This window comes from Saccopteryx leptura, chromosome 2 (genome assembly GCF_036850995.1).
Source record: "Saccopteryx leptura isolate mSacLep1 chromosome 2, mSacLep1_pri_phased_curated, whole genome shotgun sequence".
NCBI classification, from domain to species: domain Eukaryota; kingdom Metazoa; phylum Chordata; class Mammalia; order Chiroptera; family Emballonuridae; genus Saccopteryx; species Saccopteryx leptura.
Window position 1 is genome coordinate 138725905 of NC_089504.1, and position 13946 is coordinate 138739850.

The following is a 13946-nucleotide window of genomic DNA, read 5'->3' on the forward strand; positions in this document are numbered from 1 at the left end:
GAGATAGTAGATCTTGGCATGCCATACTCAGCAGACAGATCTGAAACACGTGTGCCCTGTTCCTATTTGGCAATGATTTCTTTTTTCAGCTCAATCGTTGTTCTCACAGCTTTCCGCTTACCTTTGTCTGCATTACCACTTCTGGCTTTCTTTGGACCCATGTCTAAGGGTTAAATTCAGTGTACAAAGCGTGCACAAAGCGTGAGTCTCTCCACAAAGCGTGAGTCTCACCACAAAGCGTGACTCTCACCACAAAGCGTGACTCTCACCACAAAGCGTGACTCTCTCCACAAAAACGTGATTCTCTCTCTCCACAAAGCGTGACAAAGCGTGACTCACACTGATGACGCAGGCAAGGCGCGCTCGGCCGAATGAACGCCATTCGGCTCAACTCGGCTAATCTCGGACATTTGAGTTCCAAATATTTGTTCGGGTTCCAAGACAAAATTTTCTCGAATTTCCTGGTCGAATACCGATTTGGTCGAAAGTCAAGGCGTTCGAGAACCGAGGTATCACTGTAAATGCTAATAAAAGAGGACAGACCCCCTCCCCCTCCTCTCCCAAGTAGCTTGTTGCAGCACCATTTATCAGAATTGCAATTCCTCTGCTCTTCACCAGTGAACTCATATTCTGGTCATTTGAGCTTGCCTCAGTTAATGTCTTCACTTAGGTAGACCCCCACAAATTATAGGTCAGCTATACAACACTCTGGCAAGGAAGCAGCAGGCAGAGCCAGCAGAGGTTCCTTGTTGACTTATTTTTTCTTTTTTAGACAGGGCATATGAAGACTAGCTCACAAATGGACACTCGGCAACACAAAAGCAACAGAGAAGCATATCTATATGTTGCTAAGCTATTAGAAGTTTCTAAAAGTGCATATTCCAATATGCTGGTTATGCCTGAATACACAAGTAATTAAAATCATATGGTCTTATGGAGATTTGCTCCATAAGAAATTTGGATGACTATCTGTTGGGCAGATAAAATATATTATGCTCACTTTGTTAAAGATGGCGCTGCCTACATGGAGGCCGTTGCCCAGGTGATATTAATGTGTGTCTCTGTGGGCTGTGGGCAGGCAGAATCCTTGTAGCCTGGGGCTTGGTTTTTGGATTAAGCCTTTCCCACCCTTTTTGATGTGGGGTGGTACAATCCCATCATGCCCCAGATAAGTGACTTTGTATTAGAAACTTCCCTATTTTGTTTATTGGATTAAAGGTTTGGATTTCTACACTATAAAATAGGGGCAGAACAGGAGCTTGCTCTTGGTTCCTGAGATTAGCATGAGAGAGCAGAGAGAGCACAGCAGAGAGCAGAGAAAGGCCACGTGGAGGAGGCCAGGAGAAGCAGTCAAGATGGCGGAGTGTTGAGTGAGAGGTCAGTTTGTGCAGAGAGAAGGAAGGAGATGGGGAACAGAGGTGAATAAGTCTGGTGTGCTAGAAACCTTTGATTCTGGGAAACTCGGATAAGTCAGTAGCTTTGTGAGCACTGAATGTGAGTGGGTTTTGGAGCCCAGTGTGTGTTTTTACTTGCCTGCCGGGTGCAAGCTAGGATTAAAGAAGATGGCCCATCAGTTTTTGGCTCCTTTGTTTCTTTACCAACTGTCCGAATCCAATGCGAACCTGCATGGGCCGGGCTGCTCTGATGGTGGCCCTGGCCTTGGCTACTGGCTTTACACTATCCCAAATAGTAATTTTTATTTTGCAGAAATAATTTGTTGTTTCCATGAAGACAGAGCAACTGCTATCTGCCAGGATCTGCAGACAGGTAAATAGTCTTTGCTCTCGAGGAAATGACCTTCTAATAAGTACTCCTTTTAATCACGTGACTCTGTATGTGGTCTTCATTCTCATGAGCTTTGCCAGAGGAAGACTGCAGAGCATGGGTGGGTTTAACTGGGTGGCGGGTGGTGGCGGACATGTGTGATTGTCCCGGCTACCACACACCCCTACGCTCATCGTTGTGTGGCCAAGCACACGTTTGTCCATTATAAGTGAAGTCTGTTTGCTTTGCAACTCATTAGAACTGAGCTGCAACATTTCTTTTTTGTTTATTTACAGAAGGAACTTGTATTGAACACGTCAAACAATTCAGAATTGCATAAAGAAAAAAGATAATAATCTTCATGCCCCGTTTGAATCCCATCACTATAAATTAAGTAATAATAATAATTTGGTTACACTAAGGTTTTCATTCTCTTGCTCCCTTTTTTAAATAGGGAAAATTCAAAGACAGAAACTGGGATGTGGGCTGATGTATATGCATTAGACCTTCTGTTCTCAAAAGGGAAAAAGAGGTGGAAAGAGATGAGATAAACTGGGCTAGAATTTATTATGCTGCCTCCCACTTCTTGTGTTATCACTACTTCTTCTTAGCCACATGGGCTGATACTGGCTCCACAGACTTCAGAGAGGAAAAGGGTACTCCCTGTCCACAGGACTCCCACTCTGCCTACATTCTGCTGTTCTTAAATCACAGCTGTAGTTCTCAGAAACAAATTCATTAATTTGGCCACCTGACCAAGTGGTGGAGCAGTGGACAGAGCAGCAGCTGGGAATGCTCAGGACACAGGTTTAAAACCCCGAGGTCACTGGATTGAGAGCAGGATCACCAGCTTGAGTGGGTGGTCGCCGGCTTGAGCCCAAAGGTTGCTGGCTTGAACCTCAAGGTTGCTGGCTTGAGTAAGGGGTCACTGGTGTGGCTGGAGTCCCCAGTCAAGGCACATATGAGAAAGCAATCAATGAACAACTAAGGTGCCACAAATTAACTCATTAGTGGTGGGCAAACTCATTAGTCAACAGAGCCAAATATCAACAGTACAACGACTGAAATTTCTTTTGAGCCAAATTTTTTTTAAATGTTTATTTACTGATTTTAGAGAGAGAGGAAGGAAGAGAGAGAGAGAAAGAGAGACAGGAACATCAATCTATTCCTGTATGTGCCCAGACAAGGGATCAAACCGGCAACCTCTGTGCTTCGGGATGATGCTCCAACCAACTGAGCTATCTGGTCAGGACTGAGCCAGATTTTTTAAACTTAAACTATATAGGCAGGTACATTCCTTATTGAGGTAGCGCCCACATGTGGTACTTTGTGGAAGAGCCACACTCAAGGGGCCAAAGAGCTGCATGTGGCTCGCGAGCCGCGGTTTGCTGACCACTGCATTAGGTCAATAAAATACTGGAAGCTATGGAGTATGATTATCTCTGAATCCTGTCCATGGCCCTCAATGACTGAATGTTCACAACCATATTTACACATGGGAGTGGTGGTGGGAAAGGGGAGACAGCTGATGGGCAGATGCTAAAGAACTTACGTGTCGCCTGTGCTGATAGTCATAATTTTCTGCAGGCCCCCAGTGTTTAGAAGGTCCTGGGCATTCTGGTAACTATTCTGGATTATGTTGTTCAAAGTGTAACAGGCAGAGGCTGTAGTTTCAATGAGAAGCTCAGTACTTGGAACTGTGTCAGGAATTATGGAAACCAAATCGGGCAGAGTTTCTTTGGCTAAAAAATGAAAGAAAAAGAACACTTGATTAAAAAAATTGTTTCTTTTTTTTTTAAAGATTTTATTTATTTATTTTTTAATTTTATTTATTCATTTTAGAGAGGAGAGAGAAAGGGAGAGAGAGATGAGAGAGAGACAGAGAGAGAAGGTGGAGAGGAGCTGGAAGCATCAACTCCCATATGTGCCTTGACCAGCAAGCCCAGGGTTTAGAACTGGCGACCTCAGCATTTCCAGGTCGACGCTTTAACCACTGCGCCACCACAGGTCAGGCAAAAAATTGTTTCTTAATCACAAGATCTCAATATATTTTGGGTAAAGAACATTTTGAAAAGGAAATACAACTGGTTAACAGTACATGGAAAGATGTAACCTTTCTAATACTTGAGTTTTAAAAGGATTTTTATAAAGATGACGTTCTATGCTCAATACACTGGAAATCTTTTTAGAAAGTAATTTGATAGAAATGTCAAGAATTTAAAAAATTTTGATTTAGTAATTCTACTTCTGGGAATTCATTCTAAAGATATCACATTAAAGATAAAAAAAACTTTTATGCAGATATCTTTATTATATATATATATATAGTATATATAAATGGAAAATTATGATAAGCCTAAATATTCCAATAGAATATAATTAACTAAAATATATCTGCAAAAGTTTTTATGTATCACAAAATCTATCTATGAAGCCTGTAAACAACAAGAAAATATTTATATTACTATTCCATGTGAAAAAATCCATATATTTATATAAAGAATACATAATATTGTAACATTAGGAAACAAAATGCACATAAGCATCCTTAGAAGAAATATATTAAAATGTTTATAGTTGTTTTTTCTACAATATTGATAATGACCGAAACATATTTTTTAAAAAAATTATCTCTGCTGCCCAAAGTTTCTTTCCTGTATAATTAATATTATTTTTTTAAAAAAGGCAGATTTTAAATTTATTTTTTTCACTAAGTATATAAGTTCTTGGTAGTAGGGTTTTATTTTGGCTTCTTTTGTAGTAACAAGAGAGGTATTAAGAGTTGATGATTTCATTATAACTTGCCCTATGGTATATATTTTGGGAAGTATGAATTTGTACTTGATGTTCTGCAGTAATTCTTTTTTTTAATAAATAAAATTTTATTAATGTTATTGGGGTGACATTAATAAATCAGGGTACATATATTCAAAGAATACATGTCCAGGTTATCTTGTCATTCAATTATGTTGCATACCCATCACCCAAAGTCAGATTGTCCTCCATCACCCTCTATCTAGTTTTCTTTGTGCCCCAACCTCTTCCCTCCCCCTCTCCCTCCTTCCCTCCCATGCTCCCCCTCCCCAGCAACCCCCGGTAACCACCACACTCTTGTCCATGTCTCTTAGTCTCGATATTATGTCCCACCAATGTATGGAATCATGTAATTCTTGTTTTTTTCTGATTTACTTATTTCACTCCATATAATGTTATTAAGATCCCACCATTTTGTTGTAAATGATCCGATGTCATCATTTCTTATGGCTGAGTAGTATTCCATAGTGTATATGTGCCACATCTTCTTTATCCAGTCTTCTATTGAAGGGCTTTTGGTTGTTTCCATGTCTTGGCCACTGAACAATGCTGCAATGATCATGGGGTTACATGTGTCTTTACGTATCAATGTTTCTGAGTTTTGGGGGTATATACCCAGTAGAGGGATTGCTGGGTCATAAAGTAGTTCTATTTTTAGTTTTTTGAGGAACCACCATACTTTCTTCCATAATGGTTGTACTACTTTACAGTCCCACCAACAGTGAATGAGGGTTCCTTTTTCTCCACATCCTCTCCAGCATTTGCTATTACCTGTCTTCTTGATAATAGCTAATCTAACAGGTGTGAGGTGGTATCTCATTAAGTTTTGATTTGCATTTCTCTAATAACTAAAGAAGATGAGCATCTTTTCATATATCTGTTGGCCATTTGTATTTCTTCCTGGGAGAAGTATCTGTTCATGTACTCTTCCCATTTTTTTATTGGATTGTTTGTTTGTTTGTTGTTGAGTTTTATGAGTTCTTTGTAAATTTTGGATATTAGGCCCTTATCTGAGCTGTTGTTTGAAAACATCATTTCCCATTTAGTTGGCTGTCTGTTTATTTTGTTGTCAGTTTCTCTTGCTGAGCAAAAACTTTTTAGTCTGATGTAGTCCCATTAATTTATCTTTGCCTTCATTTCTCTTGCCTTTCGAGTCAAATTCATAAAATGCTCTTTAAAACCCAGGTCCATGATTTTAGTACCTATGCCTTCTTCTATGTACTTTATTGTTTCAGGTCTTATATTTAGGTCTTTGATCCATTTTGAATTAATTTTATACATGGGGACAAGCTGTAGTCGAGTTTCATTCTTTTGCATGTGGCTTTCCAATTTTCCCAGCACCATTTGTTGAAGAGGCTTTCTTTTCTCCATTGTGTGTTGTTGGCCCCTTTATCAAAAATTATTTGACCATATTTATGTGATTTTATTTCTGGACTTTCTAATCTGTTCCATTGGTCTGAGTGTCTATTTTTCTGCCAATACCATGCTGTTTTGATTGTCGTGGCCCTATAATATAGTTTGAAGTCAGGTATTGTAATGCCCCCAGCTTCATTCTTTTTCCTTAGGATTGCTTTGGCTACTCGGGGATTTTTATAGTTCCATATAAATCTGATGATTTTTTGTTCCATTTCTTTAAAAAATGTCATAGGAATTTTGATGGGAACTGCATTAAATTTATAAATTCCTTTGGGTAATATGGCCATTTTGATTATATTTATTCTTCCTATCCAAGAACAAGGAATATTTTTCCATCTCATTGTATCTTTTTCAATTTCCCTTAACAATGCTTTGTAGTTTTCGTTATATAGGTCCTTTACATTCTTTGTTATGTTTATTCCTAGGTATTTTATTTTTTTTGTTGCAATCGTGAAGGGGATTATTTTTTGAGTTCGTTTTCTAATATTTCATTGTTGGCATAATAGAAAAGCTATGGACTTTTGTATGTTAATTTTGTACCCTCCGACCTTACTGTATTGGTTTATTGTTTCTAGTAATCTTTTTGTGGAGTCTTTGGGGTTTTCGATGTATAGGATCATATCATCTGCAAAAAGTGATACCTTTACTTCTTCTTTTCTGATATGGATGCCTTTTATTTCTTTCTCTTGTCTGATTGCTCCGGCCAGAACTTCTAGTACCATGTTAATTAAGAGTGGAGAGAGTGGACAACCCTCTCTTGTTCCTGATTTAAGGTGGAAAGTCCTCAGTTTTATGCTATTTAATATGATGTTGGTTGATGGTTTATCATATATGGCCTTTATCATGTTGAGGTATTTTCCTTCTATACCCATTTTGTTGAGTGTCTTAAACATAAAGTTGTGTTGTATTTTATCGAATGCCTTTTCTGCATCTATTGATAAGATCATGTGGTTTTTGTTCTTTGTCTTGTTGATATGGTGTATTACGTTAACTGTTTTACGTATGTTGAACCATCCTTGAGATTCTGGGATGAATCCCACTTGATCATGATGTATTATTTTTTTAATATGTTGTTGTATTCAATTTGCCAGTATTTTGTTTAGTATTTTAGCATCTGTATTCATTAGAGATACTGGTCTGTAGTTTTCTTTTTTTGTGCCGTCCTTGCCAGGTTTCGGTATGAGGGTTATGTTGGCCTCATAAAATGTGTTTGGAAGTATTGCTTCTTCTTCAATTTTTTGGAAGACTTTGAGTAGAACAGGAACAAAGTCTTCTTTGAATGTTTGATAGAATTCACTAGTATAACCGTCTGGGCCTGGACTTTTATTTTCGGGGAGGTTTTTAATATTTTTTTCTATTTCCTTCCTGCTAATTGGTTTGTTTAGGCTTTCTGCTTCTTCATGACTCAGTCTAGGAAGGTTGTATTGTTCTAGGAATTTATCCATTTCTTCTAGATTGTTGAATTTGGTGGCATATAGTTTTTCGTAGTATTCTACAATAATTCTTTGTATATCTATGATGTCTGTGTTGATTTCTCCTCTTTCATTTTGGATTTTGTTTATATGAGTCCTTTCTCTTTTTTCCTTGGTGAGTCTTGCCAAGGGTTTGTCAATTTTGTTGATCTTTTCAAAGAACCAGCTCCTTGTTTTATTAATTTTTTCTATAGTTTTTCTGTTCTCTATTTCATTTATTTCTGCTCTGATTTTTATTATTTCCTTTCTTCAGCTGGTTTTGGGTTGTCTTCTTCTTTTTCTAGTTCCTTAAGTTATGAAGTTAAGTGGTTCACTTGGGCTCTCTCTTGTTTGTTCATATAGGCCTGAAGTGATATGAACTTCCATCTTATTACTGCTTTTGCTGCATCCCATAGATTCTGATATGTCGTATTGTCATTTTCATTTGTCTTTATATATATTTTGATCTCTGCGCTTATCTCTTCTTTGACCCCTTCATTTTTTAAAAGTATGTTGTTTAGTTTCCACATATTTGTGGGGTTTTTTCCCACTTTTTTTGCAGTTGAATTCTAGTTTCAAGGCTTTATGATCAGAAAATATGCTTGGTACAATTTCAATTTTTCTGAATTTGCTGATGTTATTTTTGTGGCCCAATATATAGTCAATTCTTGAGAATGTTCCATGTACACTAGAGAAAAATGTATACTCTGTTGCTTTGGGATGAAGTGTCCTGTAGATGTCTATCATATCCAGGTGCTCTAGTGTTTCATTTAAGGCCAAAATATCTTTATTGATTCTCTGTTTGGATGACTGGTCTAGAACCATCAGCAGTGTATTGAGGTCTCCAATTATGATTGTATTTTTGTCAGTTTTTGTTTTAAGGTCAATAAGTAGCTGTCTTATATATTTTGGTGCTCCTTGGTCTGGTGTATATATATTAGGAATTGTTATGTCTTCTTGATTCAGTGTCCCCTTAATCATTATGAAATGACCATTTTTGTCTCCAAGTACTTTTTCTGTCTTGTATTCAGTATTATTAGATATGAGTATTGCTACACCTGCTTTTTCTTTGATGTTATTTGCTTGGAGTATTGTTTTCACTTTGAATTTGTTTTTATTCTTGTTGCTTAGATGTGTTTCTTGTAGGCAGCATACAGTTGGATTTTCTTTTTTAATCCATTCTGCTACTCTGTGTCTTTTTATTGTTGAGTTTAATCCATTTACATTTAGTGTAATTATTGACACTTGTGGGTTCTCTATTGCCATTTTATAAATTGCTTTCTGTTAGTTTTGTATCTTGTTTGATTCTTCTCTTTTGTTTTTCTATCATTTGTTTTTGTTTGATTGTATTCCATACTTCTTTCCTCTGTTGCTACCTTTTTTAAGTCATGTGCTTCTGTGGTGGTTTTTTCAAGTGTGGTTACCATTAAGTAATGAAAAGGGTACCTACCATATTCATTGTAGTACCTTATCTTATGAGTGTTTCTGCACTTCATCGTCCTTTGCTACTGTTAATCTCCATCCTTTCCCTTTTTTTTTGCTTTTGTTGTCACAGTTTATATTTGGTTTTATTGTATTCTTGGTGGAGCTTTTACTTGTGGTTTTGTTTTGTTCTTTGAATCTGGTTGGAAAACCCCCTTTAGTATTTCCTGGAATGGGGGTTTTCTGATGATAAATTCCTTCATCTTTTCTGTATTTTTGAATGTTTTTATTTCTCCTTCGTACTTGAAGGATAGCTTTGATGGGTATAGTATTCTTGGCTGAGAGGTTCCTCTCTTTCAGGGCTTTAAATATTGGGGTCCACTCTCTTCTAGCTTGTAGAGTTTCTGCTGAGAAATCTGATGATAATCTAATAGGCTATCCTTTATATGTTGTATTCTTCTTTTCCTTGGCTGCCTTGAGAATTTTTTCTTTGTCGTTGGTTTGTGCTATTTTCATTATGATGTGCCTTAGAGTAGGTTTGTTGTGGTTAAGAAAACTCGGTGTTCTGTTTGCTTCTTGAATTTGAGGCTTTAGTTCTTTCCACAGGCTTGGGAAGTTCTCGTCTATTATTTGTTTGAATATATTCTCCATTCCATTTTCTCTCTCTTCCTCTGATATACCTATTATTCTTATGTTATTCTTTTTGATGGAGTCAGACAATTCCTGTAGGGCTTTCTCATTTTTTAAAATTTTTGAGTCTCTCTCTTCTTCTCTCTGTTGTGCCTGAAGTTGCTTGTCTTCTATGTCACTAATCCTACCTTCTATCTGGCCTGTCCTAATAGCTAAGCTTGTTACCTCGTTTTTCAGTTCATGAATTGAGTTTTTCATCTCTGTTTGATTTGTTTTTATAGTTTCAATTTCCTTGGTAATATATTCTTTGTGTTCGTTGAGTTGTTTTCCGAGCTCCCTATATTGCCTTTCTGTGTTTTCTTGTATATCTCTGAATATTTTTAGGATTTCTATTTTAAATTCTCTGTCATTTAGCTCCAAGGTTTCCAATATATTAAATTTTTTCTCCATAGATTTTTCCACATCTGTGTTACTTCTCTTTTTTTTGTATCCATGATATTCGATTTCTTTTTTCTTAATGGCATCTGAGGGTGGTCTTGTTGATAGCACTAATGAGAATTAATAAAGAATAAAAAGTAAAAAAATAAAAAATAAAAAAAATTAAAAAAGGGAAAAAAATTTGGAAAAAACCCCACAAAAAACCCAATAATAATTTATTATTCCCCCCCCCCCCATTTCTTTCTTCTCTTCCCCTCCTCTCTCTTCCTCCTTAGGAAAATATTGTGATGAACTGTGAATTATATTATGCTAAATGGAACAAAAACTGCCTATAACGGAGGGCCTGAGTTGGGGGGAAGTGTTCAAGGGGCAAAAAAATAGGGACCCACAAAATGCAAAAAAGGAAAAAATTTGGGTCAAGTATAAAATGATTTGCTTGTGAGTGATGGTCGACTAAGAGATATAATGAGAGGGATAAGAGGGAAACAGGAAAAAGGAAAAAAAATAACTATTGTAATAAGTGGAGCAAAGACTAAATAGAATGGAGATCCTGGGTTGGGAGGAATGCTAATGAGATAAAAAGCAAAGTAAAAAGCACCCAAAATGCCACAAAAAAACCCACTTGAGTCCCAAATTAAATAATTTGTTCGTGAATGAGAGGAAAAGTAAAAGGAAAAAAGAAGAAACTAATAGAGAGGGAGAAATAAGAAAAAGGGGAAAAGGAAAGGAAGAAAAAAGAAAAAAAAGAAAAGAGAGAGTTAAGGGTTTTGGAGTGTAACCCTCATGGAGAGTAAGGAAGAAGAAAAGAAATAAAATGTAACACTTATGGGTAGTGTAGTTCAAGAAAAGGAAAGAATAAGACGGGCAGAGAATAAAAGGACCAAGGTGGAGGAAATAGAAATAATAATAATAAAGGCAAGAAGATGAAAGAATCAAAAAAATAGTGGAACAAGTTATAAAGTCTGTGGATTTTTCTTGATTTTGAGAGGTTAACTTCTTCTTCCTTTTTCTTTCCTCTCCCTCTTCCTGATATGTGACTCTGTACCCCAGGCTCTGCCCCTGTGGCACGCTTAGGTAGAGATTTGCAGTTGATGAGACTCTATGGCAATGTCATATATTTGGCTTCATTCTTGTTGGTAGTCAAGGCTTGTTAGCATTTGCAGGCTCCTACAATGAGAGAGTCTGTTTTCCCGGAGCCTCTCTCCTAGTCTCTCCTTCTTGAGTTAGCAGCCTGATGATCCAGCTATGAGGCTGCCGCCGCCTCTGCCTGGGGAGTAAGAGGCTCAAAGAGCTGGCATATCCCCACTCTATCCCCACTCAATGCAGGGCTCTGGGTAAGGCTCTGGCAGTCAGAGCCGCCAGCGTAATCAGGCGGGGCTGGGAGCCAATTGCTCTCAAGGTGACTTTCTATGAGCCTCCAGGCCTGTTCAGCATGCCTAGCACTCCGTGGGACAATTCTCCCCAGGCTTTCCGCACTTTGTAACCTGTTTTGGTTGGGAAGAAGATGCCGTAGTTGCTGCCTGCAGTACAGGAGGTCTTAACATCTGCCAAGTCCCTCTTTTTAGCGTATATCCCTGAGTATGAAAGCTCTGCCAATCAGAAGTTGCCCCCACCCCTTTAGCAAGAGGCACTAAAAAATATCATGCCTCTTGTCTTGGATCGCTGAACTGAGAGAGATCTTGTCAATTGGAGCTGAGTAGGTCAGTTGGGAGGTGAGCAGACTGTGGGTTAAGCTAATTTCAGCGATTGGATCTGCTGATCTGCTACAGAAAGGACTGCAAGTTGCCCGCGCACCCCTCCCCCAATGCTTGATTGTCAGCTTGAGTGGCTGGGTGAGGCACCATGTCACCTAGAGAAGCTTGGGCGTAGGGAAGTTCGCTTTGGCGCACTCCCTGCACGCTGCTGGCAGGTGCTGCTTGTGGCACGCGGGCAGCTGCTCAGGTGGCTGCTCGCAGCATGCATGAGCGGCTGGGTTGCCTAAGTGGGCTGACCCACCACAGGCACACTCTTTCCTCGGCTTGAACGAACTCCGTGCCGCAGCCTAGCCTCCTCCACACCCTTAGCCCCCCGACTCTCAGTTCCAAGTGAAAGCAGCCTTTGCTCAGGTTAGTGAGGAAGGCAGAGTGTTTCTTTGTCCGACTTATTTCCTTCAGGGTTGATTATATATTTAGTCAATTTTTCGCTCGATCCTACCTTCGCCCTTCAGTGTGTGGAACTTCCATACGCTCCAAGGATAGATTTTTCTGTCTGGTTGATGAACTTGTTGAAATTTTGGGGAGATTTGTTGGTCGCGCTCCTTATGGCGCCATTTCTCTAATAATTCTTTTCATGTATGTTTTCCTCTTTTTCTCTAAATACTTTGGACTCTCCTTAAAAGATATGAAGCATGCTTCTCTTGCTTTTGTTGCTCCTCACAGCTGTGTAACAGTGTTGAGTTCATTGCGGTTATACAACAAATACTTCTGCTTCATTTTATTTTTTCATCTGAGTTTATGTGGCACCCTGAACTGTACTCCTCTCTCTATGATACTGGGTTATAATTAGTTTTGCTGTTATCTGAATTCCCAATGAGGATTATCTCTTGAAGATAATCATTGTATTCATTTCTGGTTTTCCAGCAACCACTATGCCTATAACGGAGACTTACTCAATAAAAGGATCTGCCGCTATGTCATCCTGTGATAATACCTGGACCCACAGACAGGAAAGATGTACTTTCTGCTCAAAGGCCGGAACACTTTCTCTGCATTTAAGCATTACAGCATAGCATAGTGCTAAGAGCTTAGATCTCAACCTGTGAAGCCATAATTTAGCTTCAGTCCTGTCTCTGCCATTTAATGGCTGTGTGGTCTGGGAAGCTACCTACCCTCGCCATGCTTGATTTTTCCTAATTTATAAATTGGGGTAATAACAGTATCTACTTCACACAGTGAGGAATAAACAAATTAATATGTGTCACTGTATCATAGTACCCTGGGCACAGTAAGTTCTCAATAGAGATGAGTTGTTACCAGAAGGCTTCCTCTTTTTTAATAAATTAAACCATAGAATTAAAGGCCTTGATGACATGAATTTTTCTTCCACTGAACTTAGGTTGAAAACATAAAAAAGAAGTCTGTGGCAATCACAACAGAAAAGGCCCAATCCATGTGTCTGCAGGGTGCAGTAGCGGCTGCGGAGAGCCAGGCTGCCCACGTGGAGACCGATTCCCGCGGAGGGAGCCCCACCTCTCCTTCCTCACCACAACCAGCATGGACGTCCACGGCTACAGATTAATTTTAAGGCTGAAATGTAGGGTGCCATGTTTAAGGAGCAGTGAGAATTAGAGAAGATAGAGCAGGGGTCCCCAAACTTTTTACACAGGGGGCCAGTTCACTGTCCCTCAGACTATTAAAGGGCCAGACTATAAAAAAAACTATGAACAAATCCCTATGCACACTGCACAGATCTTATTTTAAAATAAAAAAAAACAAAATGGGAACAAATACAATATTTAAAATAAAGAACAAGTAAATTTAAATCAACCAACTGACCAGTATTTTTTTTTTTTCTCTGAAGCTGGAAATGGGGAGAGACAGTCAGACAGACTCCCGCATGCGCCCGACTGGGATCCACCCGGCACGCCCACCAGGGGCGACGCTCTGCCCACCAGGGGGCGATGCTCTGCCCCTCCGGGGCGTCGCTCCGCCGCAACCAGAGCCACTCCAGCGCCTGGGGCAGAGGCCAAGGAGCCATCCCCAGCGCCCGGGCCATCTTTGCTCCAATGGAGCCTTGGCTGCGGGAGGGGAAGAGAGAGACAGAGAGGAAGGAGGGGGGGGGGAGTGGAGAAGCAAATGGGCGCTTCTCCTATGTGCCCTGGCCGGGAATCGAACCCGGGTCCCCTGCACACCAGGCCGACGCTCCACCGCTGAGCCAACCAGCCAGGGCCCAACTGACCAGTATTTCAATGGGAACTATGCTTCTCTCACTGACCACCAATGAAAGAGGTGCCCCTTCCGGAAGTGCGGCGGG

General features: G+C 39.4%; 1 protein-coding gene across 1 annotated transcript in view; it reads right to left on the reverse strand.

The window, feature by feature from the left end:
* Window positions 1–13946, reverse strand: part of PKP2 (plakophilin 2) — a 99524-nt gene that overhangs the window by 4185 nt on the left and 81393 nt on the right. The window contains exon 11 of the mRNA XM_066368940.1: window positions 3317–3506. Coding sequence (XP_066225037.1) covers window positions 3317–3506 — 190 coding nt within the window. The remainder of the gene's footprint in view (window positions 1–3316; window positions 3507–13946) is intronic.